General features: G+C 49.5%; 2 protein-coding genes across 2 annotated transcripts in view; one reads left to right on the top strand and one right to left on the bottom strand.

The window, feature by feature from the left end:
* The window catches only part of LOC309625884 (uncharacterized protein C10orf67, mitochondrial), a gene marked incomplete at its 5' end in the record, with an annotated part of 107,591 nt that extends 98,994 nt beyond the window's left edge, over nt 1–8,597 (top strand). The window contains 2 exons of the mRNA XM_082385929.1: nt 5,794–6,580; nt 6,611–8,597. Of these exons, the coding sequence (XP_082242055.1) occupies nt 5,794–5,999 (206 nt within the window). The 3' untranslated portion in view covers nt 6,000–6,580; nt 6,611–8,597. The remainder of the gene's footprint in view (nt 1–5,793; nt 6,581–6,610) is intronic.
* Nucleotides 8,598–15,090: 6,493 nt separating this feature from the next.
* Nucleotides 15,091–17,589, bottom strand: PTF1A (pancreas associated transcription factor 1a). Its single transcript, XM_082384306.1, has 2 exons — nt 16,800–17,589; nt 15,091–16,406 (listed from the first exon to the last, which is right to left on the bottom strand). Exons 1-2 carry the CDS (start codon nt 17,575–17,577, stop codon nt 16,204–16,206), a joined length of 981 nt encoding a protein of 326 aa, XP_082240432.1. The 5' UTR covers nt 17,578–17,589; the 3' UTR covers nt 15,091–16,203.
* Nucleotides 17,590–23,864: the final 6,275 nt, after the last annotated feature.

The raw sequence follows: 23,864 nt of genomic DNA, 5'->3' as shown, positions 1-23,864 counted from the left end.
CTAATGAGCGTCCCTTAACTCTTGAAATGCTCTTCTCTTGACTCCTAGACACCAACCTGCTCTTGTTCTCCTCCTACTTCTCAGAACATCCTTCTCGGTCTCTCCTGGTTACTCAGTTCTGTCCCCGCTCTGAGCATTAAGTGTTGGGGTCACTAAGGATTTCATTCTTTGATTCACTTTTACACACTTTGTTATTCCTGTGCATCCTTCAATAGATGTCTTCGGCTTTCAGGATAAAACCAAATTCTTCAGTTTAGCATATAAGAGCATGCATAATCCCTGCCTCTCCCCTACATGAGCTCTCTAGTCTAGTCATAACAAATGACTTGCTGTTCCCCGCTCTTCCATGCTCTTCCATGCTTCTGTGCCTTTACACATGCTTGCACCTAGGTGGTAGGTCTTGTGCCTGCTCTTGCTGGGGCTCGCTCATATTCTACGGTTAGCTGGCTGTCGACGGCCTCAGGCTGGCCGTCTGCTGGGCTGACAGGGGCAACCACATCTTACATTTCTCATCATTGATCAGGCAAACCCAGTCTTGCTTTCATGGTGGTGTCAGAGTTCTCAAGAACAGCAAAAAAGAGCAAGCGCCAGTGCGCAAGGACTGTTGAAGTTTGCTGGCACCACATTTGCTTCTGTCCCATTAGTCAGAGCGAGTCTCATGACCAAGACAGGTCAATGTGGAGGCAACTGGAAAGGCCGTGGATACCGAGGGGCCCACACTTCTTAACCTCCTAGGTTTCACCTTCTTTTTGTTAATTCATTCATTTATTTATTCATTCATTCCACAGACTTTATGAGCACCTACTAGATTTTACTTTTTTTAATTGAAGTACAGTTGATTTACAACGTTGTGCTAGTTTCTGGCATACAGCAAAGTGATTCAGTTATACATATGTATATTCTTTTTCATATTCTTTTCCATTATGATTTATTACAGGATATTGAATATAGTCCCCTGTGCTTTATAGTAGGACCTTGCTGTTTATCTATTTTATATATAGTAGTTTGTATCTGCTAATCCCAAACTCCTAATTTATCCCTTCCCCACCCCCATTCCCCTCTGGTAACCATAACTTTGTTTTCTGTGTCTGTGAGTCTGTTTCTGTTTTGTAAATAAGTTCACTTGTATCATATTTTGGATTCCACATATAAGTGATATCATATGGTATTTGTCTTTCTCTGTCTGACTTACTTCACTTAGTGTGATCATCTCTAGGTCCATCCATGTTGCTGCAAATGGCAGTGTTTCATTCTTTTTTATGGCTGAGTAGTATTCCACTGTGTATATATACCACAGCTTCTTTATCCATTCATCTGTCAATGGACAGTTAAGTTGCTTCCATGTCTTGGCTATTGGAAATAGTGCTGCTGTGAACACTGGGGTGCATGTATCTTTTTGAAGTAGCGTTTTGTCTGGATATATGCCCAGGAGTGGGATTGTTGGATCATATGGTAACTGTGAGCACCTACTATAAACAAAGACTTAGGTGAGGCACTGAGGATGCAGAGAGTCTTCTCAGTGCTTGAAATTTCTATTCTAAGACTGACACTCAAAGATTAGCACATTCAATAAAAGTAATACGAGTATTTACAGAGGTCCCACGAGGCAAGGTGAACCTGAAAATGCCTCTCTGCATTTGTCACCATTTCTTCAGAAACTGCTACCTCGTGAAAATCAGGATTAGCCATTAGCAGCCCCTTCCCTCATAAAGATCATAAAAAGCCAAAATACAGAAATGATGTTTAAAATATTTTCAGTGTGTGAATTTTTTAAAATTGTAATTGAAAAATTACTATATTTCTTTGGTAGCCTATAAATTCAAGCCATGGGATTGTGTGAACACAGCATTTCCTCTAAATATCAAATGTGGGCTAGAGGAGCAGTTAACATTTTAATCCTCCTTGCTTGTTTATAGGAACAAATTTGCTTGCAACTTCAAATTCACACTTGTGCAAATAAATTACAAAGACCAAAAGTGCAAATGAAAAATCCTTTCTCAAATAACTATGAAGCTTCCGTATTAGGTATAATGATTTTTCTCTAGGATTAGGACAGATTGCATGGGGAGCCCAGGCTTTCATAAAGAGGGGGGTGGGGAATTGACTAGGGCCTTCATTTTCTCACAAAAGGCACAATGCGAAGCGCATCTGTGAACATTGCATAATTTGTTATGTTCTACAAAGAGGTGGGTTTTTGTTATACACATACCAGAGCTATTTGGTACTGTTTCACCAATGATCTCTATTCAGGTCCAGAAAAGAAATTGGCCTCAGAAGAGTGAAAGGAGAGTAAATTTTTCTTTAAAAATTAGATACAGATTATCGCTTCAAAATGCAGGAGGGAATTTTACAAGTGATGGTGCACTGATTAGCTTTCCAATGGACACCCAGTCCTTTATGAATCACATACTAGCTGTGGTCAGCTGTGACCAATGTGGTTTATTACTCTCCCGAAGAGTTGAACTGAGATTACCCATCTAATTTAATTGAGAAATGTTGGGTGAACTTGAACTGTTTCATGGACATGAATGACCAGAGAATTTATTTGATAAGACATTAAAGGCTGAATATGGTAGCTATCTCTTTGATGGTTTGATACAGTCATTTCTTTAGTTCATTAGCAAATCTCTCATAGATTTTTGTTGTTGTTATTATTCTTCTGGGGATTACATGAGCAGCCAAAATGAAAAAGGGAGAAAAACGTTTCTGTACATCATTAGAAAAAAATTTTAAAACTTACCTTTATCGGTAAACATTCATGACAGTTTTTAATGTAGTCTGAAAAGTGACATCAGCTTTTAAGTAAAGGAAGCTAACAGTAGTAAAATTGTGGGAAATTAATAAATCCACTGTATTTTCATGTGATAGTCCCTGAATTATTTTTAGATATTGTCTTCTGATTTCATTTATTAAGGGGGAAAAAAGATGTCAGGAAGTTAACATGTTATTCACCAGCATCCTTTGCATTTTCTTGTAAACTGGGCAGTGTGAGCTTTTATTCCTGGCATCTCAATGAAACGTTTAAGGTAACTTTATCATTAGCAGAGCACACAAGGTAGCATCAGATGAAAAGGTGCTTTCTCTTCTTATGTCTGCTAACATTAACATAAATTCTGCTGTATTCCCAGTGACAAGCGCTAAGGTGTAATTTAGATGTTTGCATCTTTTTTTAAACTGTATTTAAATGTGATATCTTTTAAACTACTCACAGAAACTCAGAGATGGAAACTCTTAAGAATAAATTACAAAATCACACCTCATGTTCCTAGTGACTCTTTAAATGGAATTTTTCATTGAAACTTTGTCATTAAAATAGAAAGGCCTTTGGTTGTGCCCATACAAGCATAATAAATTGTATATGTTTGTGATACTGAATGACTCTTGCCCATATGCTGCACTGCAAAGCTACATGAATAAGGCATTTACCAAATCAGGCCCACCACATTAAACAGAAAAACAATCTTTATTCATGGTAACTTATCAGTTTCAATTAATCAACCTTAACAATGGAAATTCTGATGTGTTCAAGCAACTTGAAAGCAATAGGTCATCTTGAGGGCAGCCATGTTGTGTCTTTGTGCCTAAGGTTTCAAACAAAGAGACATCTCCAATAAATATACATGCATATACATACATACATGTGCATATATATATGTACCAATGGATGGTGATATCTATGCCGGGTCACGCCAACCAAAATGCATGTTAAGTATTTAAGACTTTTATCATAGCAAATGTAATTATTTTCCTCCAAGTATTACTTTTTGAGCTCTGCAAGTGTAAACAAAAGGAAAGAAATTTCCATTGGATGACCATCCTTTCAGTTTCTGTGCTGCTATGTGAATAGCATTGTGCAAACCATTCCAATGGTTTTGAAAAGGGGTAACCATTGGTTTGATTTGGTTACACGGTTTAGTAAAGAGCTCCCTCCCACTGCCTTAGGGTCTGTGAAAGGTCTGTGACCTGTTTAGAACTGCCAAGTGAAATGTCATGTCGCCCCTCCCAAATGGGAGTATCTGCATTCATTTGATCAGTATAAAAAATGATTGGGGATGGCGAGATCAGTGCTTTTGAATTGCAATTTATAGCAGTTTACAAAAATGCACATTGTTGGAAAAGAAAACATGGAAGTGTTTCTTTCCAAATTGCATTACCTGTGAAATGTCATTAGTCTTTTAAGGATATTTACATCCTTTTTTAAAATTATTATTTAGGAGACTTACTTCAGCTAAAGAAAATCAGAATTTTATTATATGATAATTTTTAAAACTTGTATTTTGCTTCTAGTAGCAGAAGTTAAGGAACACAATGTGTCCGCGTTCTTAGGATAAACATAATTTGTTATCATTTCCACTTATTCGTTCTCTAAGATGGTCTTTGCTAATCAGTTGCATTAGCGGAGGATTCCCAATTATCTCTCCCAGATTCTAGAGGAGTCATTTGCTGGTAAATGCCTTGTCTGCTGATTTCTAATAGGGAATCTGAAACCACAGGTATATTTAATTCTACTAGGTCTCCATTATTCTTTCAATGGTTTACTACTGAAACTTCTTTGTTGGATGAATACTTTCTAAATTATGTTACCCTTAGATTCACCTACATGTGTGCACAGTTTCATAAAAGGAAATGTTATTTCTTTTCATTAAATTCGTACAAGAGTACATGAACTTTATCCCAAAAGTTAAGGTAGGCTGTTCCAGTTCATAAGTTAATGCAGCCACCCGGGTCTCTGGGATCCGGAAGTGCTGAAAGCTCCATCTTCACCTTAGGCAGTGGGTAGAATCGGACATTATTTTGAAGATTCTTCTTTTAGTAAGAAAAGTTACCTTGGGAAAGGGGCCTTAAAACTTCCCTGGCTGATACTGGACGAGAGAAAGAGGGGCCCTGCTTCAGAGAATACTTGACCCAGATACACTCCCTAGCACTCCACTTTGAACCTCCCAACCATTGAAAGCTGAGCTTGTCGCGTTTTTATCTTTGCTCATGTTAAGCCTTGGAATGACAGCCTGGCTCTGTGTCCCCCTCTTCCACTGCCCCGGCTGTGAGTGTCCACATTGACACCTACCGGTGACCGCAGGCTGCAAGTCTTTGTTGCCTTCTCCACGCTCCTGGCTTTCACTGGGGTTAGCTCAGGGCCTTTGTTCCCCTTCAAAGCTGGAACATCATATCCCATGTTGTGGCTTTGCTGTCTCAGACCCCCAACGCTTTCCTCACAATTTACACACCAGGTAAATGTCCCTCCCTACCGAGCAGAGAGCCCAGCCTGGGGCGGGAGGGGGGGAGCAGGGAGGGCAAACCTCCCCACCCCCCAACTTCAGAACTCCGCCAAGTTGATTGTCTTTCCTCCTCATTCATAATTTGCTATTTCATAAGGAGGAAAGATTGAAAACGCAAATGGAAATGTAAACCTTAGTCAGATCCTAGGACCCAAACACAAGACAGCCCCTGCCTTGTTTTATTCTCTTACGACGGCTCGCATAACTCCTGAGTCAGAAGAAGGTCAGTTACCGGCCTTGGTCACAGGCACCTCAGACCATTTCTCCAGTCTGGGGCAGCAGGAAAACTACCTCAGGGGAAAACTTGACGGGCACATGCTATTTTGAAGGCCAAGGAGGATCTGGCCACCTGACTGGCCTGCCCTCACCCCCTCGTCGAGGTTACTGAAGAGGCCCCCCAGCCGGGGCCAGGCCTGGGAGGCGCCACTGAAAGTGAGGCAAAGAGCTATGGGCGCGGAGCGGTTTATGTACAGAAGTAAACCAAATTTCACATCTCTTCGTCTCTCCGCATGTTTAGTGAGGCTGTCAGAAACGCTGGAAGAAGAGCCTTTGGAGAAGCCGTCGATGCCCCAGAACACCCCAGTGAACGATACAGACGCTCCTGAGTGGGCACAGGACAGTGGGCTGCGCAGAGCGGGACCCCAGGAAGAGGGCCCTCCCCGTCCTGGCGTAAGGACTGCCTCCCTGACAAGGGACACCGTCTCCAAGGCGTTTCTAACGTAACTGTTCCGTCTCGCCACATGTCGCACACGCTCTGGAGCACCGCGCTTGAAGAGAAGGCCAAGTGTGCGCTCTGTGCGCACCTTTGCAAGCTCGGAAGGAAACCCCGCTCGCTGGCGCTTGGTGAGCGGGGCGCACAGACCCTGAGCCGCCGCCAAATCCATCCAGGCGCTTCCTGGGCTCAGTGGGGTGCCCCAACGCCTTAGGGTGGGAAGGAACGGACTTCAATTAAAATTAAAAAGTTTGAGGCACTAACCCTGTGTCATTCCCTCTCTAATCCACCCGGTCTCTCTGTAACGCGAAGTCGAACTGATTTGCTGCCAACTGATCCCATAAAGGCGATCCAGGAAACCTCGAAGGGGATTTCAAATTTCCTCTAAGGAGGTCCACTCTGACATAGGCACGGGACTCCCAGACGTATCTTAAACTCTGTAAACAATTCTTTAGTAAGTGTGGAAACTCTTTGGAGTAGTGCTTCCAGGTAAGGATCAAGATGAAGATTCACATATCTATTCTTTCCGGAATGTCAGGTACCATTTCCTGAAAGACCGGTTTGCTTTCTTCCCGGCGCAGTGGTCAGTTCGGTCCTTTCTGTTCCCTTGACTACAAGTCAGGCCCAGTCTGCAGCCCAGTTTCAAGATAGTAGGCTCTGGATTGCAGATTTCTAAAGCTGTTTATTAAATCTCAAGAAGTACATTTATGGTAGCTGTCACATAAAGCTGATATACCCTGGTGCAAACGAAAGCTACAGAGGCGATTTATTTGTGCGTAAAAGGCACTGGATTTAATTGGAGAGAGGCGTGTTCAACTCGAGTACACGGGGTGGCATAGCGCGGCAGAGCATTATTCGAGCTTCATCTACTATGCACTGTACGCCACCGTCTCCAAAGGAGTGTTGCCCTAGAAACTTGTTTTAAATCTGCTGCTATATATCAACACCTTTTTTTAGCAGTCCTTGGCTGAATTACAGTTACACAGTTTGGCGCTTCTTTCAAATTTCCTCCCATCAGTTTGGCTAAAGAAAGGAATTTTTCTCCTTTAGAAATGAATTGGCTTAATTAGTAAGTAGATTAATGGCAATTGCTGGTGAGTTGGTTTCCAGCAGAGTTTCACCAGAGAGGGTTAATCGGAGTCAGGTCTGGAATCTTTCCCAGAACTGGCTGCCAGCCATTTCCACCAACCAATCAACCCTACAAGAAACGGAGGAAATGAAATAGAATTTATATTCTCTGTGCTATTATCCTGGACAGAAATTCCTTGGAAACAGCCTCTTGGCTGGGTGTAGAACAGACTGTTTCATTTCAGAATTTTCACAGAAACCTTGAAAAGTTTCACCTTCAAGATTTATCTGGGTACCAAAGCGGAATTTCACATGGCACAATGTCTCCACAGAACACTGAGGGCACGTTGGAAACGCCTGAGGCTCTTAAGTCAATTTCAGGTTTTACGGAAGTTGCACAAACCTCCTAAGTCCCACCCTAGATCTTATCTGCCAGAAGTCTTTACAAAGTTCAGTTGTATGTTTTGCAGCCTTTTTACTTATTTTTCCCATAGTGATAAAAAAATGCATTCATAGTTTAACTTGCAGCTGCATTACTCTTGCAAAAAAAAAAAAAATCCCTGCTGAGAAATGCATATAATAGGAAAAACAGATCGGCTGGACAGCAGTGTAATTAATGCCAGAAAGGGCTGAGGCCGGTTTCATAGTTTGTCTTTTGAGGATATCACGACGAGACCTGGTGAAAAATGACGCATGCTTTAGCATTTCAGAAAGCTGGCAACTGGCAGCGCTTTTCCTTTTTTCTTTGACTTTCTGCCTCAGAACAAAGAGGTCGGCAGAACTAGCTAGGTTGTAATGAGTTCTATGTCCCTAGCACATTAAGTGCATCATGGAAACATATTGTATCGAAATAGTTTGGAGGAGAATACCGGGGATGAAAGAGAATGGGTGCTTTGATCAGCTCCCTGGGGTCCTGAGCGCGCACAGACTGACTTGCAAGGCGTTATTCAGCTGGAGCTAGACACACTTACAACACCATTCAAAGAAATTTGCATATCTGTAATTTATCACATTGGTCCAGAACATTTTCGCAAGGTAAATAAAAGTTGGCTGAATAAAAAAATCAATCATCGCAGATATAGTGGAAACTGTGAAGCCAATCTCCATTAAAAACATAAATAAATATGTCCATAAAGCATGACGATTTAGAGGCTGACTTTATTATAAAATGTCCTTAGAGCAACAGGTTATGCGCTGACAAAGACAAGAGTGGCCACAATTTCTTTGCACTTCTACTTTCGGGGAGTGTATTTGCAGCTTCCCACTGGAATAAAGGCAGAAAGTTGGAGAGATGTGTGTGGCTATAACCAACCCCGTGACATGCAGAGAAAAATTAGTATACACTTTGAGGAGATGTGAAAGATGGCTCAATCTCCTTGGTGTCTGCAAATGCTAAGGTTAAATCTCATTTCTTCTCCTGTTGATTTCATTGCCAAGCCCTGGTTGCTGAATTTAGAAGCTCAAGAGGATGAAATGTCCTGACATCCGGTCAATAGGAAAACTTGCTTTGGAATGCCCCATGAGAACAAGTGAAAATTTAACAGGCAGGCATTGTTCTGAGTTTTTAAACAACCCAGTTAAACAGCAAACAAGAATCTTCAACTTGACCTTGAAAAAGGCTGTGTGCCTGCAGATAATCTATCAAACAACTCTGGATGACAATGATATATTTCAAAGTACTGTCAGATGAAAAGATTGATAAATTTGCTGCTGCAAAGGGAGAACTTTGGAAACAGGCAACAGGCGATTTAGCGCACTCCCTCTGCCACCCCCTCCTCTGCCCTCGCCTCGCCGTAGCCCCCCCCTCCACCCCCGGCCTTGGGGCCAACTCAGTGGAAGAGGGCCAGTAAATCAGCACTGTAATATTTCTTAAGGGGCACAGAAAAGCTGTGAACAGTACTTCTCATATTAAACGCAATATTTCTTTGCTTTCGTGGGGAACAAAAGTCATAGCAAGACGTCTTTATGTCTAGTTCAGTCAAAGGCACATCTCCGTTCCCCCCGCAGAAAGGTCAGTATCGTTGTGTTTGGTCCACCGAGGGGGTGTTTTCACGCTGAAAACTGAGCCAGCTGTCCCTGTCATACCCTCGCCATTGGGGAGCACGCACTAGCCATGGTTATTAGGCACATTCTACACCTGCAAAAATACCGATTTCCAAGACTTTTCAAGGACACCCCGCCCCCCCCCCCAGTTCTCATGCCCCCTCCTCTTTCGTCTACTAAACGTTGACAACACAATTCAAGCGCTGGATGAAAGAACTGCACGCAAGAGGAAGGCTGGGGAGGGACGGCTCAGCCAGCCTCTCATGGTGTCTATTGAGCAGCCATCAAAGAAATGAGGCGTCAAGGATGTTTTCAAAAGTACAGAAAAACTTCCAAATCGTTGCTTAGAGGAGGCTCACATTTGTTATTCCCACACATGCTAACGGTTGAACCCCAATATTTAGATTTTTCACCAGTGTTAGGTGTGTGTGGGTGTGTGCAGCCCGCAGTCCTTCACTGAGAAGTGGTTCTTCTACAGCTTTTACTTGTAGTTAGCATGTCACTGACCAAGGGCAGGAGATAATTTTTTTTTTTTCAGAATCGCCCCAATTCAAGTCCACGTCTCTTTTGAAAATCCAAATGCCAACACACTGTTGCTATCCATTTCACAACACTTGCCCAACTGGATTTCACAATAAAACTCCTTCTAGAAACATCCACTAGCTAGCCTTCTCACAGGAATCCCATTCCAAACGTTTGTACTCTAAAGGTAGGTGATTACCTAGCTGTTCGGGGGACGACCTGTGGCCCAAACAAGAAAGGGGCTAAAGGGGATCCCGTGCAATCGCTGAAAAGAAAACGTAAAACTAGAAATAACTGAGGAAACTTCACCTTAAGGGTGAGAATGTCCCAGGTGCCAGTTCCTCTAAGACAGGAGTGCAAAAGAAACTAGTTTTCTCTAGGAGCAGTTGGGGGTGGGGTGGAGGACTAAAGATTCCTATCTGGCTGCAGGGGGGGGCAGAATGAGGAGTGGAAAGGGAGGATTTAAGGAGCTCGTGGTGTGTCCCTAATCCAGATCTTTGTCTAGTCCTTCCACCCAAACTGCAAAGAGATACAGAAGTCCACAGAGTGGCCAAGTGCAGGAGTGCCCAGGATGTCTTGGTTTCCCGGGACAAAGGCAGGCGTGAAGCACACTGCGTGCCACAAGAGGCAGGGAAGGGGTGCCTCTCACTAGCAGGGAACCCTAAATTCTTCCCTGGGGCCTCGGGGCCTCCATACAGCCCGCCACCATCAAGCAAAGCGCCGGCGCCTCACCAAAGCGATGTCAGCGCAACAGCTTGTTTGGAACTGGTGCCGACCCCCCAGGGAAAGCGTTGGCGTGAAGCTGCGGGGATCTCCCAAGGGCCAAGACCCACCCCCGGCGGCGCAAGGGTAGATGCCCAGGGCCCAGAAAGCAGGAGCGGGCTAGAAACCTGCGCCTTCGCCACTGCCGCCGCTGGCGCTGACGCTTCGGCCCAGAGGCAAAACCAGCTCGCCGCAGCCTGCGCCCCGGGCCACGGAGCCCTCTGCAGGCGGCCGACCGAGGGCTTCCCACCCGGCCAGGGGGCGTTGTTACCCCCTGTCTCCCCAAAGGAAGCCTTGGGTCCCATCTCCTGCCCTCCTTCAGGCCGTTCAGCCCCGTCTCTGCTCGCCGCTTCCTGGAGCCCCTCTTGGAGACTTCCATGCGCAAAGACAGCAGGACTGCGGAGAGCCCGGCGCCGGGCAGCCACTTCCAGCCTCGAGGGAAGGCAGACAGCCCCCGAACCCCGACTGCCCCGGGAGCGGGGGTTAGGCGGGCCTTTGGGGATGCTGGTCCGACTCCACCCCGGCTCTCCGGAACCCTGGGAACGCCGAGCAGCGGGCGGGGCGCATGCGCGCCTTTAGCCAGGGTCCCTCCCCAGCCCGCCGAGTTTGGGGAAAGTTTGGCGAGGTTTGCCTTGGCAGCGGCGGAACTCCCAAAGGCCGAGCTGCCCTGGGGATGCGGCCAGGAGGCCCCCGGAGTCCCGGGAGCCGTCTCGGCGTGGGCCCGAGGGCTGAAAGGCGGCAGAAGGTGGGGAAAAGGAGGCCTTTTGTGTGTGGCACAGGACAGTCACTTGCGCACAAACGCAGCAGCGCGCTCCGCCGCCGCTTCAGCCTCCTCGGCTGCACCTCCGCCTCCGAGGCGCTTCCTTACAGCCGAGCCCTTCCCCCGCCTCCCCCCGGCCCCGGCCTTTGTTCGGCTTGAAAGTAATGCTGTGAATTAAAAGAAATGACAATATTTTCTATCTGCTTGAAAGTCCAAGAGAAGAGCCCTTGAGCTTGGCAAAAATCAGGCAAATCATTCATCATGCCACCCCGCACCTGTGGTCTTGGCATTGAAAACCCTCCAGACCTATTCCTATTAAACTTAATTATTCCCCCAAAGCACACAATGGTTGAAATGGAGCAGGTTGGAGTCTGTTTATTGGTGGTAAATGTTTTTCTGAAGATCTTCTGAATCTCATTGTTAGCTCGTTGTTTGAGGCTGCCCTCTTTCTTTCAGACTAGAGTAGCCTTGGACTTTTCAATTTTCAATCGTAACATCTGCTTAATCGTACGGATCAAAATATGGAGACACAAAACATATGTAATGGTTGATTTGTTAAATCCTGGTAATGAGTTATTAACAAGGGAAAACAATAGGCTAGGATGGTGAGAGCCTTATGGTAACAGAGTCACTTTATGTAACGCCTGACGTTTCCCTTCTTGATAAATGGAACTAAGGCCTGAGCGCCAGGTGATAGCAAGAAAATCAATGTCTTTAGGGGCCAGCACGGAGACTTTTCTATGTGAAAAATTAGGAGACATAAAATTTAATTGGCTGATCAGGAGGGGGGGAAACAGTGGTCTTGGGTTTAATTGCCAGTAGGCTTAGCAAGGGAGACAAAACAAGATTTGGGCCTGTTTGTTTGCTGCACCCCAGCTTCAAGTCCAAGTGTATCATTGAAAATGTGTTTTATTATAACACATGTCATGCTTTACAGTTCCCATATTGTGTAAAGACAATAGTTAATGGTACATTAAAGACAGGCAAACCATGCCAACACGTCTTGGAGACATTGTAAGGGCCTCTCTCTTTGCTTGTTTTAGGCAGCTGCAGCCCAGGACCCAGAAGCACAAAAAGAACAAGTTTGAAATACCAGGTGCACCCTAGAGAACCACGACAGGGATTGATATGTTATAGCCCAGGACATGAACCTAGCAATAAAGATATCATTGCAATTGTTTGCGGCTTCCACGGCCTGTAAAGCCGGGAGGCCCTGAGCAGCCTGCATTCTGGCAGCCTCCCCTCACTCCCTGGGTTTCCCCATCTCCCTGGGCCAAATCCCAACACCTGTTGGCCAGACCCCACAACCCATCGTGGGAATCGCTTCCTACCAGTGGTTCCAGATCTCAAAAACGCAATTGGTTGTGGAATTATTTAGGACCATTCCCACAGGCTGCAGAAGGCTTTGGAAGGCAGTGGGAGGGGAGGGCGAGGGAGAGAGCGAGGGCGAGGGCTCTTCCCAGAGAGGAGTGCTCAACTGGTGTTTGTTCAACCCCGCAGCTGGTACTCGGTGCCACCGCAAAGGCCCATTAATGGAAATGGGATGAGTTTATGGATTTAAGAGGCTTCACACCCTCTCCACAGAGGGGCGTTAATCCTGATCCTGGCAGATGAGCAGTCCTGGGAATCACCCGCAGCCGATTTCACAGGAGTTCCAACAAGGCTCTTGATGCGCTCTGCTCCCAGCCTGGGGTGGGAAGCTCATTCTCTTTCCCACCTACTTTTTTCTACCTTACAGGACCAATAGGCTCCAGAATTCAACTTTTTGTGAGGGCTTGTCATTACTCCTTAGTGTGCCCTCCCTGGGAAGGAAGAGGCTCCACAAGGGGGCTCCATCCCAGAGGCCGCCCAGCTCAGGATGGGGAAGTAGGTCCCTCTTCTTGCCTCCCTTCTCCTCCCCTCTCAGGAGACAGCCCACCCCACCTCACCTCATACATGAGAATCCCCTGATGAAAAACAAAGCCCCTGATGAAAAACAAAGCCCCTGATGAAAAACAAAGCAAAGAGGTTTGGTGCCTTGGTCCCCAATCTCTGAAAATAGACGGCTGCCCTTTTGTGACATGTAATATCTTTTAAGGCAACAATGAGAGGGCACTGACCCCAACGCCCACCAGAAATGTAGGGGAGAGAGAGGAATGGGGAGAAGGGGCTTTTATTGTCTAGAGCTATAGGCACTCTGACACCAAGGCAGAATAGAATGGTCGAGCAACCTGGGATGGAGACCAGGAGGATGGGCTGGAAGTGAGGATGTGTACTTGGTGGGAGGGGGTAAGGTGTGGGGAGAAGGGAGGTCCCCCCCACCCAAACTCTCTTCCTTGGCTTTACCAAACCCTCTCCTGTACCCCATCCCCCCATGACCGCTTGCAATGGAGTCTGGACCACTGGGCAATGATTTAGCCAGTTTGCCAGTAGAGATCAGAAAATGCATCCCGTTCTGGGTTTGCAGCTTCTTTACTACGCTAAATGGACAAGGGCAGCCAGGGAGGGCTTTAAACGCTTTCTCCTCGTGGTCCCAGGCTAGGTTTCAGCGCAGGGGCTGACGAGTGTTCAGAAGAGCAGGGCTGAGCAAAGGGTCTCCACACCCATCCAGAAGCTTGGCTTACTGGATTAGTTTCATAAGCATTTTTGTTGAAGTTGGAAGAAGAGTGTCGACTTAGAAGGACCGCTGAATACCTGTCACTCAAACTGCCCCCACGCTGATGCTTCCAGTGCCAGGCTGTATTTACTGGCTAGAGATGCCCCAGGCCAGAGGCTCTCGAGCCTGGCTCTGCCACAGGGAGAGCCGCTCCTGCACCGAGCAGAGCGCAGCTCCGGCCTCTCCGCTGCCAAAGGAGACTCTGAAATGATACGTTTGTTCTGCTTTTACTGCCGCATTTTTTTTTTTTTTAAGAATTGCTACACTAGAATGAATGGATTATGAGTAAATAAAAAGAAGCTGTCAGTCTCTTTGAAGGTTGTGTTTAAAGGGACTTGCCAAGTCAGGACAGAAGAGTGACAAGATAGAGACCCTGGTGTTTTACATGCTCAGCCCGGCTCTTCCGCTTCATCTGCACCGCACTAAAGGATGTCGCTGAAGCATTGAATCACAAAAAAGTGGCACGCAAAATAAAAGGTGCCACATCACAATGATGGTAGTGTTTTAACGGCGGATTGCCACATTCCCTAATCCAACTGAAACGCAGGTCTGCACAGCTGAAGAAAACGGTACAATACTTACATAACTTATAATTAAGTTGAAGTCTGCCTACCATTTGACTTTCTAATGAGTGTAATGAGATTACATGCCTGATAGAAGCACTTGTGCAAAAGCAACTTTCGTGTTTAATGAGGCCCTAATACAGGACAAAATCGAATTATTTTCTCTCGTCCCCAAATTCTGCCTCCAGTGTGAAATCTCCATCATTCAGGGGGAGGGACGGGAGAGGCTGCAGAGGCTGGAAAGGGTGAGAGGGTCCGTGGCCAAGGGCCTCCTGGGAGCTTCGCGACGCAGAATCTCCGCGCGTCTGGCCAGGCCGCGCTGCGGGTCGGGCTCGCGGCCTCGCTTTAATTGGTTTTGGATGACGTCCATGGCACCCGCGGCGCGCGGGGAACCCCTCGGTGGGTCTGAAACTAGGTTAAAGCAATTAGCATGCTGCCGACATATTGTCCTTCGGCAGGGCCGTGGGTACCGGGGCGATCGTACCTTGGCTGACCAGGCCGCTGCCTGGAGGGGAGCGACACGCCGCCTCCGCAGGGCCTGCGGGGCACGGGGTCTGCAGATCAGCCAGGAGGTGCGCGCCGGGCGCGCGAGGCCCTGCTCGGTGCCTCCCTCTCCGCGCCCGCGCCGTCCGAGCGTGCGCGGAACCCCGCGCTCAAAGCCGTGCGCCCCGACTCCCGCCGCCAGCTGAGGGCGCCCCGAGGGCCAGGGAGGCCCCGGGTAGCGGCGGCGGAGACAAGCCCGAGCCCCAGCTTCCGGGGCTCTCCCGGCCGCGCCCTTACGCCTCTCCCCTTCGCTAGGGGGCGACCCTGCGCCCTCCGCCCGAGGCTCGCCTTCTCCCCACGCTGCTTGCCTTAAGAGGACTAGATTCTGGAGACAAAACCAAGTGAATTTCAGAAATAACGCAGTTGCAGAAGTGGCAGAGAGGGCGCCCTCCTTCTCGCCTTACCTAAAAGACCCTGGGTTTTGCTGGGAAGCATCCGACAGGGTCTCCGGCCTCAGCATGGTCGTCTTCCCCATCGGAGTTCCATGTACCTGAGGCTGTAACTGCAGAAGGGATGGGTCACAGGGCAGCTCAACACCAAGCCTTTCTCCCCAGCCCATGGAAGCAGAAAGGCCCCTTCCCTTGGCTAACCCAGAAACTAACCCCCTGTTGCCACTGGACACACTTTCTACACTATGATTAGGCAGGGTGCCGGTGACCTTGGGTAAGTCAAACATCGTCTCCCAGCCTTAGCTTTCCCGTCTGAAAAACGAGAACAATAAATAGTCTATGACCTCTTTGCCTCATAGGGTGTTTGGATGGTAGGCTAAAAATACAGGCGAAATATTTACCTATTTAGCGCTGGCGATGCAGATGAAGAGCCTCCGAGAGAACTGAGGCCTAACCCTCTAACCCAATTCCTTTCAGCTAAAACTAAAAGCTACGTTTGAGTCTCTGGTTCAGTTTGTTTTTTTTTTTAACTAAGTTAATAACACCCCATCATGTATTAAACAAATAACTTTTAGAAAAAGGTGTAAATAGCATTTATTAACCTTGCTTAGAAATAAACCATATCTGGCAATAAATTAGCATGAAGTTTTCTGGCCAGAGTTCTTCCAACAACGCAGAGTTCTGCCAAGGGTGCTGGGTGGAATCATAGACTATTGCATATTTTTAGAAAATCAGGATAAATTATATAAATTATATATTTTAAAAGAGATCATCTATTTCATTAACTCGACAGGGTAATAAATAGATAAATAACAAACAGTTGATTGCCATTAGAAAAATGTGATTCTTAAATTACATTTACGTTATAGATATTTACATGTACAATATACACAGAGACATAATCAGATCCTCAGGCGGGTCTGGGACATCTCAGGACACAAAATCAAAGGGCGGTTCGTTTTCTACGTTGTTGAAGGAAGATTTGCTGTTGAGTTTTCTGGGATCCTCTGGGGTCCACACTTTGGCTGTTCGGATAATATTTTGTTCTTTGAGTTGTTTTTCATCAGTCCAAGAGAGAGAGTGTCCTGCGAGGGGAGGGAGGCCATAATCCGGGTCGCTGGGGGAGGGGGACCCTGAGGGGGTGAGAAGAGAAAACAGACTGTGAATGTCCAACTCTGTTCCCAACGGTGCCCTCCAGTCCGTTAGGATCCCCTCTTGGGTGCCTGGACAGACAGGCGTCTTAGGTTCCATTAGAACGACCCTCTGCCTCCACCCCTCAAGCCCCCAGCGCCTCCACCCCGCAATCCCAGAAGATGCAAGTCTGTCGGGGACGCGCACCCTCCGAGCCATGGTCAAAGTGGCGGAAGAAAACCTCAGAAACGCCAGCTCGCGCTCAAGGTGTCCGGTGCCCACGGCCCGTCCGTCCGTCTGTCGGTCAGTCGGCTGGTCGGTCTGTTCACCCAGCCCCTCCGGGACCTTCCCGTGCCCGTCCCCGTCTCCCCCAGCTGGGAGGCGGACGCACTTACGGGTGCCCCGATGGCAGATGATGACCTTCTGGACCTGGCTGCCCGGGCTGTCCCCGCCCAGGCGCCCGCCGCCGCCCGGTCCCCCGCCACCGCCCGCGCCGCCGCCGCGCAAGGGCAGGTCGGCCTGCACGAGTTCGCTGAGAAAGTTGATGTAGCCGATGGCCAGGCGCAGCGTGTCCACCTTGGAGAGGCGCTTCTCGTAGGGCAGCGTGGGGATGTGCGAGCGCAGCCCCTCGAAGGCGTCGTTGATGGACTGCATGCGCCGCCGCTCGCGCACGTTGGCCGCCTGCCGTAGCTGCTGCAACTCGGCCTCAGAGCGCACCCGCCGCCGCCGCCGCGCCGCCGCCGCCACCCCGCTCAGGCCGCGCAGCCGCGCTCCGGGGGACAGCACGGCCGGCCCGGCGCACGGGTAGGCGAGGCACGAGGGCGGCGAGCCGGGCGAGTAGGGGAAGCCGCCGGGGGGCGCCCCCGCCTCGCAGCAGTAGCCGCCACCACCGTCCTCCGGCTCGCCGGGGCCCCCCGAGGGCGGCGGGGCGAGCGCGTGCGGAGCCACCGAGGGCGCGGACTGCAGCAGCAGGCACGCCCCGTCGCGGTAGCAGTATTCGTGCAGCTGGTGGCTGAGGAACTCCACCTCGGCCTGCTCGTCGGCCAGCAGCTCATCGCCGTCCTCCAGAGGGTCCCGAGAAGACTGGTCGGTGAAGAAGTCCTCCTCGTCAAAGTAAGGGGACGGGAAGGCGTCCAGGCCCCCGGGGAAGTGCTCTAGCAGCACCGCGTCCATGCTCTGCGCCGCCGAGGGCCCGGGGGACTGCTGGCCTGGGGTGAGGGTGTTCTCAGGAAGTTTGCTGCGGCAGTTCGGGCTTGTCTGGCAGCCCCACCCTCCCGGTCAGGCGCGGGAGGCGGCGAAGACTGCCCGCCCGCTTCCTGCCCCCGGCCTCCCTGGGGAGCCCGCGGCCGCTGCGCTCTGGCCGACGCCCGCGCTGCGCTGGGGAGGGCTGTGCCGACTGGCTGGAGCTGAGGGCTGGCACGCGAGGATTCTTATAACTACATCCACAGGCGCGTGCCAGGGACCCGCGGCGCCAGCCAATCACCGAGTGCGGGGTGCCGGCGGGGAGGGGGCCGGGGAGACTTTCCGCCCGGTGGGAGCTCCCGGGGCGGAGGGGAGGCGGGGCCCGCGTGGCCCGGGGCTCCTCCCGCCCCTCCCCGCCCGCTCCTCGTCCGAGTACCTGCCGGACGCGCGGCTCCAGGGGCACCTGCGGCCCCTGGCGCCCGCCCGCGCGCGCTGCGCAGAGCCAGGCCCTTCCGCGGGGCGCCTCCGCGCAGCCACAAAAGTTCCTGAGGGCGCGTCCGCGGCCCAGACGGCGGGAGCTGATCGCGGGCGGAGCTCGCTGCTCCTTGGGGGTCGGCGCAAAAACTGGGCAGTCCAGGCGGTGCGTTTCGCCACCCCCATACCCGGAGAGCGCGGGCCTCCGGCGGGGAGGGTTCTATTCCCGGCTTCTGTCTCGCCGCCGGACCTTTCCAGGACTCTGGTCAAGTTGGCACCGTGTGGGCCGCTGGGGTTGGAAGGCGAAGCGATGCAGCTCGCAAGGCGTTCCAGGCGCGGCTCGGGGTCGAGGGGCGCGCGCCTGCGGGGCGCTGCTCGGGATCCTGACTCCGGTATCCGGTGCTCCGCGGCCGGCCTCGCCTCGCCTCCCCTCCCTTTCCCCGCCCGGAGACAGAAATGGGGACGCCGGAGGGACCGCCTTGGAGAGCGGCTCAGAGGGGCACGTTTCTTCTGAAAGCAAATCGAGACCCTAGGGGTCCGGAGCAATAAAACCGGATACAAAAGGAGTCAAGTGAATCGTCTGCTCTGGAGCAGTCAGGAGGGAGGGCATGGAAGTTAAAGGGCAGAGTGGGAACCGTTTTCAGAGCCTCTCACCTTTCTGACTGGGAACCAGGACCATCCCTGAATGATTTTTTTCCTTCCCGGCCTTTAAAAAAAAATTGTTTTTTTAAACCAAACACAAAACATTTGTGCTCTGGCCCATAACACCCTCAATCACAGACCACGATGCAACACGAATTCCTCAGTTGAAAAGTAACAAAGAAACACTTTCAAGGTCGAGGCAATTCTGTTAAAAGCCAAGCTCCAGAGAGTTCAGAAGTGCAGCCGACCGCGCGTGTTCTCTCAACAGAAGACCGAGAGACACTGCCTCCCTGGGTCAGCCTCTTCCTTTTTCAGACACTTGCCCCACCAGAGGCTTCTAGTGGGTGTTTAGACCCCTCTCAAAAGCCAAGTCCATGTCTCTTAGAACAGCGATTTCAACACGCTTCTTGGTTTTAGGCATTACATTGTATTTAACTGAATTCTGAGACCAAAAGAATTAAGGGCAAAAGATATATAAGAAGACCAGAGATTACCTTACCTTGAACGGCCAAGGACACCAGAGAATTTTAACCCAAAGACTTACTATTTTTCAGCAAGTTCTTTCCTGTGTTAGCTCACGCCCTTTCTAGTGAGGTGATTAACTTAAACTGATGCAAATGTGGACGGTTTCCCTGTGTTCGACACTGGGCTGCAATTTCCTGTATTTAGATTGACCTTTCTCACCTCAAAGGGAGGGAAGCTGTTTGCGGGGGAGGAGGTCAAGACCCCGGATCCAGCCAGCTGCTGGAATTGGGCACCCAATTCTCTTTATATTTAAAAGACCCTCCTCCCCTCCCCTCACCTGGTTAGATTAAAACCCAGTAGGGACATGCCTTTGAATCAGTCCGAGGACCTGGAGGAGTAACAGATGACCAGACTTCAAACCCTTATCCAAAATATTGATAACCATTCAGTGGAGGAAAGACTGGGATTCCGGCCTACACAGGCTCTCTTCAAGAGGCCTTCTCTGATAGATCTAGATGGTTCTTGAGAAAATGTTTGCGTCATGGATACGCGGGGGGCGGGGGCGGGGAAGGAGCTGGGGGAAATGGGAGTCAGTAAGTGTGTATTGGGGGATATTTTAACCCAATGTGATTTTTAACAGTCAGGGTCCCCAGAAAATCACCTTCTGTATGCTTCAGGAGTTTGTGGAAGAGTCCAGAACTTTACCTTGGGCACCCAAGCGAGCTATGGGGAAGTCCAGTGCTGGCGGAAAACCTTACTGTCCTGTGAGGCTGAGCAGAGCTAGCATGAAGGTTCTGGGTAGCTCCTGGGGCTGCAGGGATGAGCCTGGGGTAGGAGGAAAAGAAAAGAGAGTCGCCCGTTCCGGTCAGAACCCTCCTCGCCCTCGCCCTACCCATCCCCACCATTATCTTCCCCTTAGAGAATTGCTGGCTGTCTGCAGGCTGGTGCAGATGCTGATACGGGGATGCTGGTGCGGGCGTGCATGCTTACACACACACACACACACATACACACACACACATACACACCCTGTCCTTAAGTAAGACATGATTGTTCTTTTCTAAAAAGAAGAAAGGCTTCACTGCTAATAAAGTAAATTTTCTCTGGGTCACTGGAGGTCACAACAGTGTGGACGGCTGCCCTCTTCCTCTGGAAGCAACAGGTCGGATGAGGAGAAGGCTGGGACAGAGCCCTGTCCTGCCAGGCTATAGGCCCCAGCTCTCATTCCAGCCCATCCCTCCACGTGCCCTGGATCCCCAGGACAGTGGGGGAGCATGGAGAGGAACAAGAACAAAAGGTTCCAGGTACTTCAGGGCAGAGGGACAGGGCTGGTCCCAGAGCCAAAAGCCTCTCCACCCTTCGCTAAGCTCTAGCTTCTCCGCTCCACCCTCTGTCCTCAGGAGAGACGTCCCCTGACCTTGTCCCCCACCTCAGTATAAAATAACATCCATCCCCTAAGGTTAGGCGGTGGCAAAGTGCTTGATTCTTTTTAGGGCCAAATCCTAGTGAGGCACTGAGATTTTTTCAAGTCTTTCCAAGGGGCTCAGTGGCACCTGTCATCAGGGCCCAGCAGACTCCTGCCACGCCGCCTTTGAGGCTGTCGGAAGCCTGATTTTGAGGCTGTTGGAAGTCTGAGGCCGTCTTCAGGTTTCTGGGTTCCAGGGGAACATCTGGCAAAGGCCGTGGGGCACTGAGGAAGCTTTGCTGTGTCCATCTGCCTGTTTGTCCTTCTCTTTCCCTCGCATGCTCTCTGTCTCTCTCAGCTCTCTCTCCCTCCCAGGGGTGGCATGGACCTGAATACTTGCTCATTGCTTTCCCAGCAAACACTTCTAGAGTCTTTCTCTGGCTTTTAGGAACAATGACTGGAGCGTTGGAGCCCGGGTCCCTGGCTCCTTCCCAGGATGGATTCTGGGCAGAGAGCACCCATGAAGGGTGGGGCCTCTGGGCCCTCCATCCTCTGCTCCCCCTTCATATGGCTGCACAGTGTTCAACACCCCTCAGTATATGTCCTCCCTGCTGGAGCCCCAGTTCCCCAGAAACGGGGTGCCGTTGTCTCCCCGCCGGTGTCCCACGCTCCTCGCTTAGTGCTTGCAAGCAGGCACCTGCAGATGTGACTGGTGTCTGTCTCCCACCTTGAAAATGGGCCCATGTTAACTCCTCATGACCCAAACTGTCCCCGTCCCCACTCAAGAACACAGAGGTGATGTCAGGTGGCTGGATTGTCCTCACCTGTGTCCGTTTCCCCTTTCTTTACCCTCCCCCTCCCTCCCCCATTCTGTGAAAACTTTTTCTTCTCAGCTGAGTGCCCTCATCAACCCACCCTTTATCCCTACACTCTTAGGAAAGGGTTTGAAAAATAGAATCATGGGGCTAATGCTGAAAGGCCTCTGAAGCCCAGAGAGGTTCAGTGACTTCCCTAAGGTCACACAGCAGGTTACCATCAATCCCAGTCCACCCCAGCCCGGTGCTGGTTCCACTGGCTGCCGAGACCAGACTCTAGCCTTGCTTCCACCCACTCATGAAAGGTGTATGTGCATTGATGTGCAATGTAGTCGGTCAGGCCCCGTTCTAAGCTGGCCCCAGTTTACCAAACGCCACCTTCCTGGCCTCTCCAGAGTCCTGGCTACACTGCAGATTCCACAGCACCTCCTGATGTGCTGAGGAAGGAACCACTGATGGTGCAATTCCCAGCATAAGACTAAGGATGCAGAACTAAATATGGGCTCATGGGACTTCCTCTGGCCCCCAAAGTCACACTATATAGATTATGGATGATTTTTCCACTCAGAAAGTACACTCTGATCAGGTGACATTTTATTCCATCCTGGAAAGGACTGGCCTAGGTAATGCCGAACTCCTCGACACCACTTCAAAAGCCTTCCTTGAACTAGCCCCGCCTGTCATTCTCTTCATCTTCTCTTTACTTCATTCTTTATTAACTTACCATCTCTTCCAATGCTACGATGACCTCTCTCTGGTTTTCTACAGTCCTTTCCACCAGTTTGAGCTCCTTGATTTGGTTTGACAGTCTTATATTTATTCTTATATTTATTTGGAGATCTTATATTTATTGTAAGATAGGTAGAAGGAATAATACGAAGGCTAGACAAGATGGAGATGAGCATTTTGGAGGGCTTTCACTCATGTTTATCACTTACTCTCATAATTCCGCAAAGCTGAAGGGCATCCTCCTTACTTCAACCGGTGAATAGATGAGTCTCGGCCATAAACCCAGGGCGGCATGGCCCGTCAGAGAAGGGGACCGAGTTACACACCAGATTGGCTGACTCCATACCTCATTTGCCTTCCGTAGCATCTTCCGGCCCATTCTTTGTCTCTACACTGAACGTAGCTGATTTTTTTTTTAATTTTTTATTTATTTATTATTTATTTATTATTTTTATTTATGGCTGTGTTGGGTCTTCGTTTCTGTGTGAGGGCTTTCTCCAGTTGCGGCGAGTGGGGGCCACTCTTCATTGCGGTGCGCAGGCCTCTCACTATCACGGCCTCTCTTGTTGCGGAGCAGAGGCTCCAGACGCTCAGGCTCAGTAGTTGTGGCTCACGGGCCTAGTTGCTCCGCGGCATGTGGGATCTTCCCAGACCAGGGCTCGAACCCGTGTCCCCTGCATTGGCAGGCAGATTCTCAACCACTGTGCCACCAGGGAAGCCCTGAATTTTTTAAATATAAATTTACTTATTTTATTTTATTTATTTATTTTTGGCTGCGTTGGGTCTTCGTTACTGCATGCGGGCTGTCTCTAGTTGCAGCAAGCGGGGGCTACTCTTCATTGCAGTGCGCGGGCTTCTCATTGCAGTGGCTTCTCTTGTTGTGGAGCACGGGCTCTAGGCATGCAGGCTCTAGAGCACAGGCTTGGTAGTTGCGGTGCATGGGCTTAGTTGCCCCGCTGCATGTGGGATCTTCCCAGACCAGGGCTCGAACCCGTGTTGCCTGCATTGGCAGGCAGATTCTTAACCACTGCGCCACCAGGGAAGCCCGATGTAGCTGATTTAATACGATTTTCACATGGATTCTCTTGTTTGCTAACACAGCACTGTGAGATAACTTGGGCAGGTGTTTTTATTATTTGCAAATGATAAGATTCAGAAAGGCTAAGTCACTGTCCTGGAGTGACACAGCTGGCACCAGGGAGCCATGAGGGGAAATAAAGGGATTTCCAGCACAAGGGTGATGGGGGTGTCAGCATCGTTTTCTAGGGTTTCCCATCAGACATTCTCTGCTCTGAAGCTACTCAGCCTGAAAAAAAAAAAGCTGGGCCATGTCCCATCTGGGAATGAGGGCAGGAGGCACGTGGCTGCCACCAAACGCAGGGAAAATCCCAACGTCCAACACCCACCTCCTTCCTTCTAGAAGTTCCCGTTGTTAAACATTAATCTTTGGAGGATGAAACACCGAAATGCTGATATAATTATCCAAGTAAGTATTTTCTGTCATGCCAAGATTTCTTTGATGAATAGCAAAGCTTCTGAGCTTTGTCCTTCAGTCTTGTTATTCCAAAAGGTGTTTGGTCTTTAGTAAAGTAAACACTGCAGGTCATTATTGCCAGACTTCTGTGTCTTGGCCTCCATAGTGAGCAATGAAGAGGAAAAAAACCCGAATTTAATAGAAACAGGAACTTTGAGCTTTTTTCTGTTTGTTTCTCTTTAAAGCTATATGTTTTTTCTGGCTTCATGACCAT

Source organism: Balaenoptera borealis (genome assembly GCF_965194805.1).
Source record: "Balaenoptera borealis genome assembly, chromosome: 3".
NCBI classification, from domain to species: Eukaryota; Metazoa; Chordata; class Mammalia; order Artiodactyla; family Balaenopteridae; genus Balaenoptera; species Balaenoptera borealis.
This window is presented reverse-complemented; position numbering and strand designations above follow the sequence as displayed.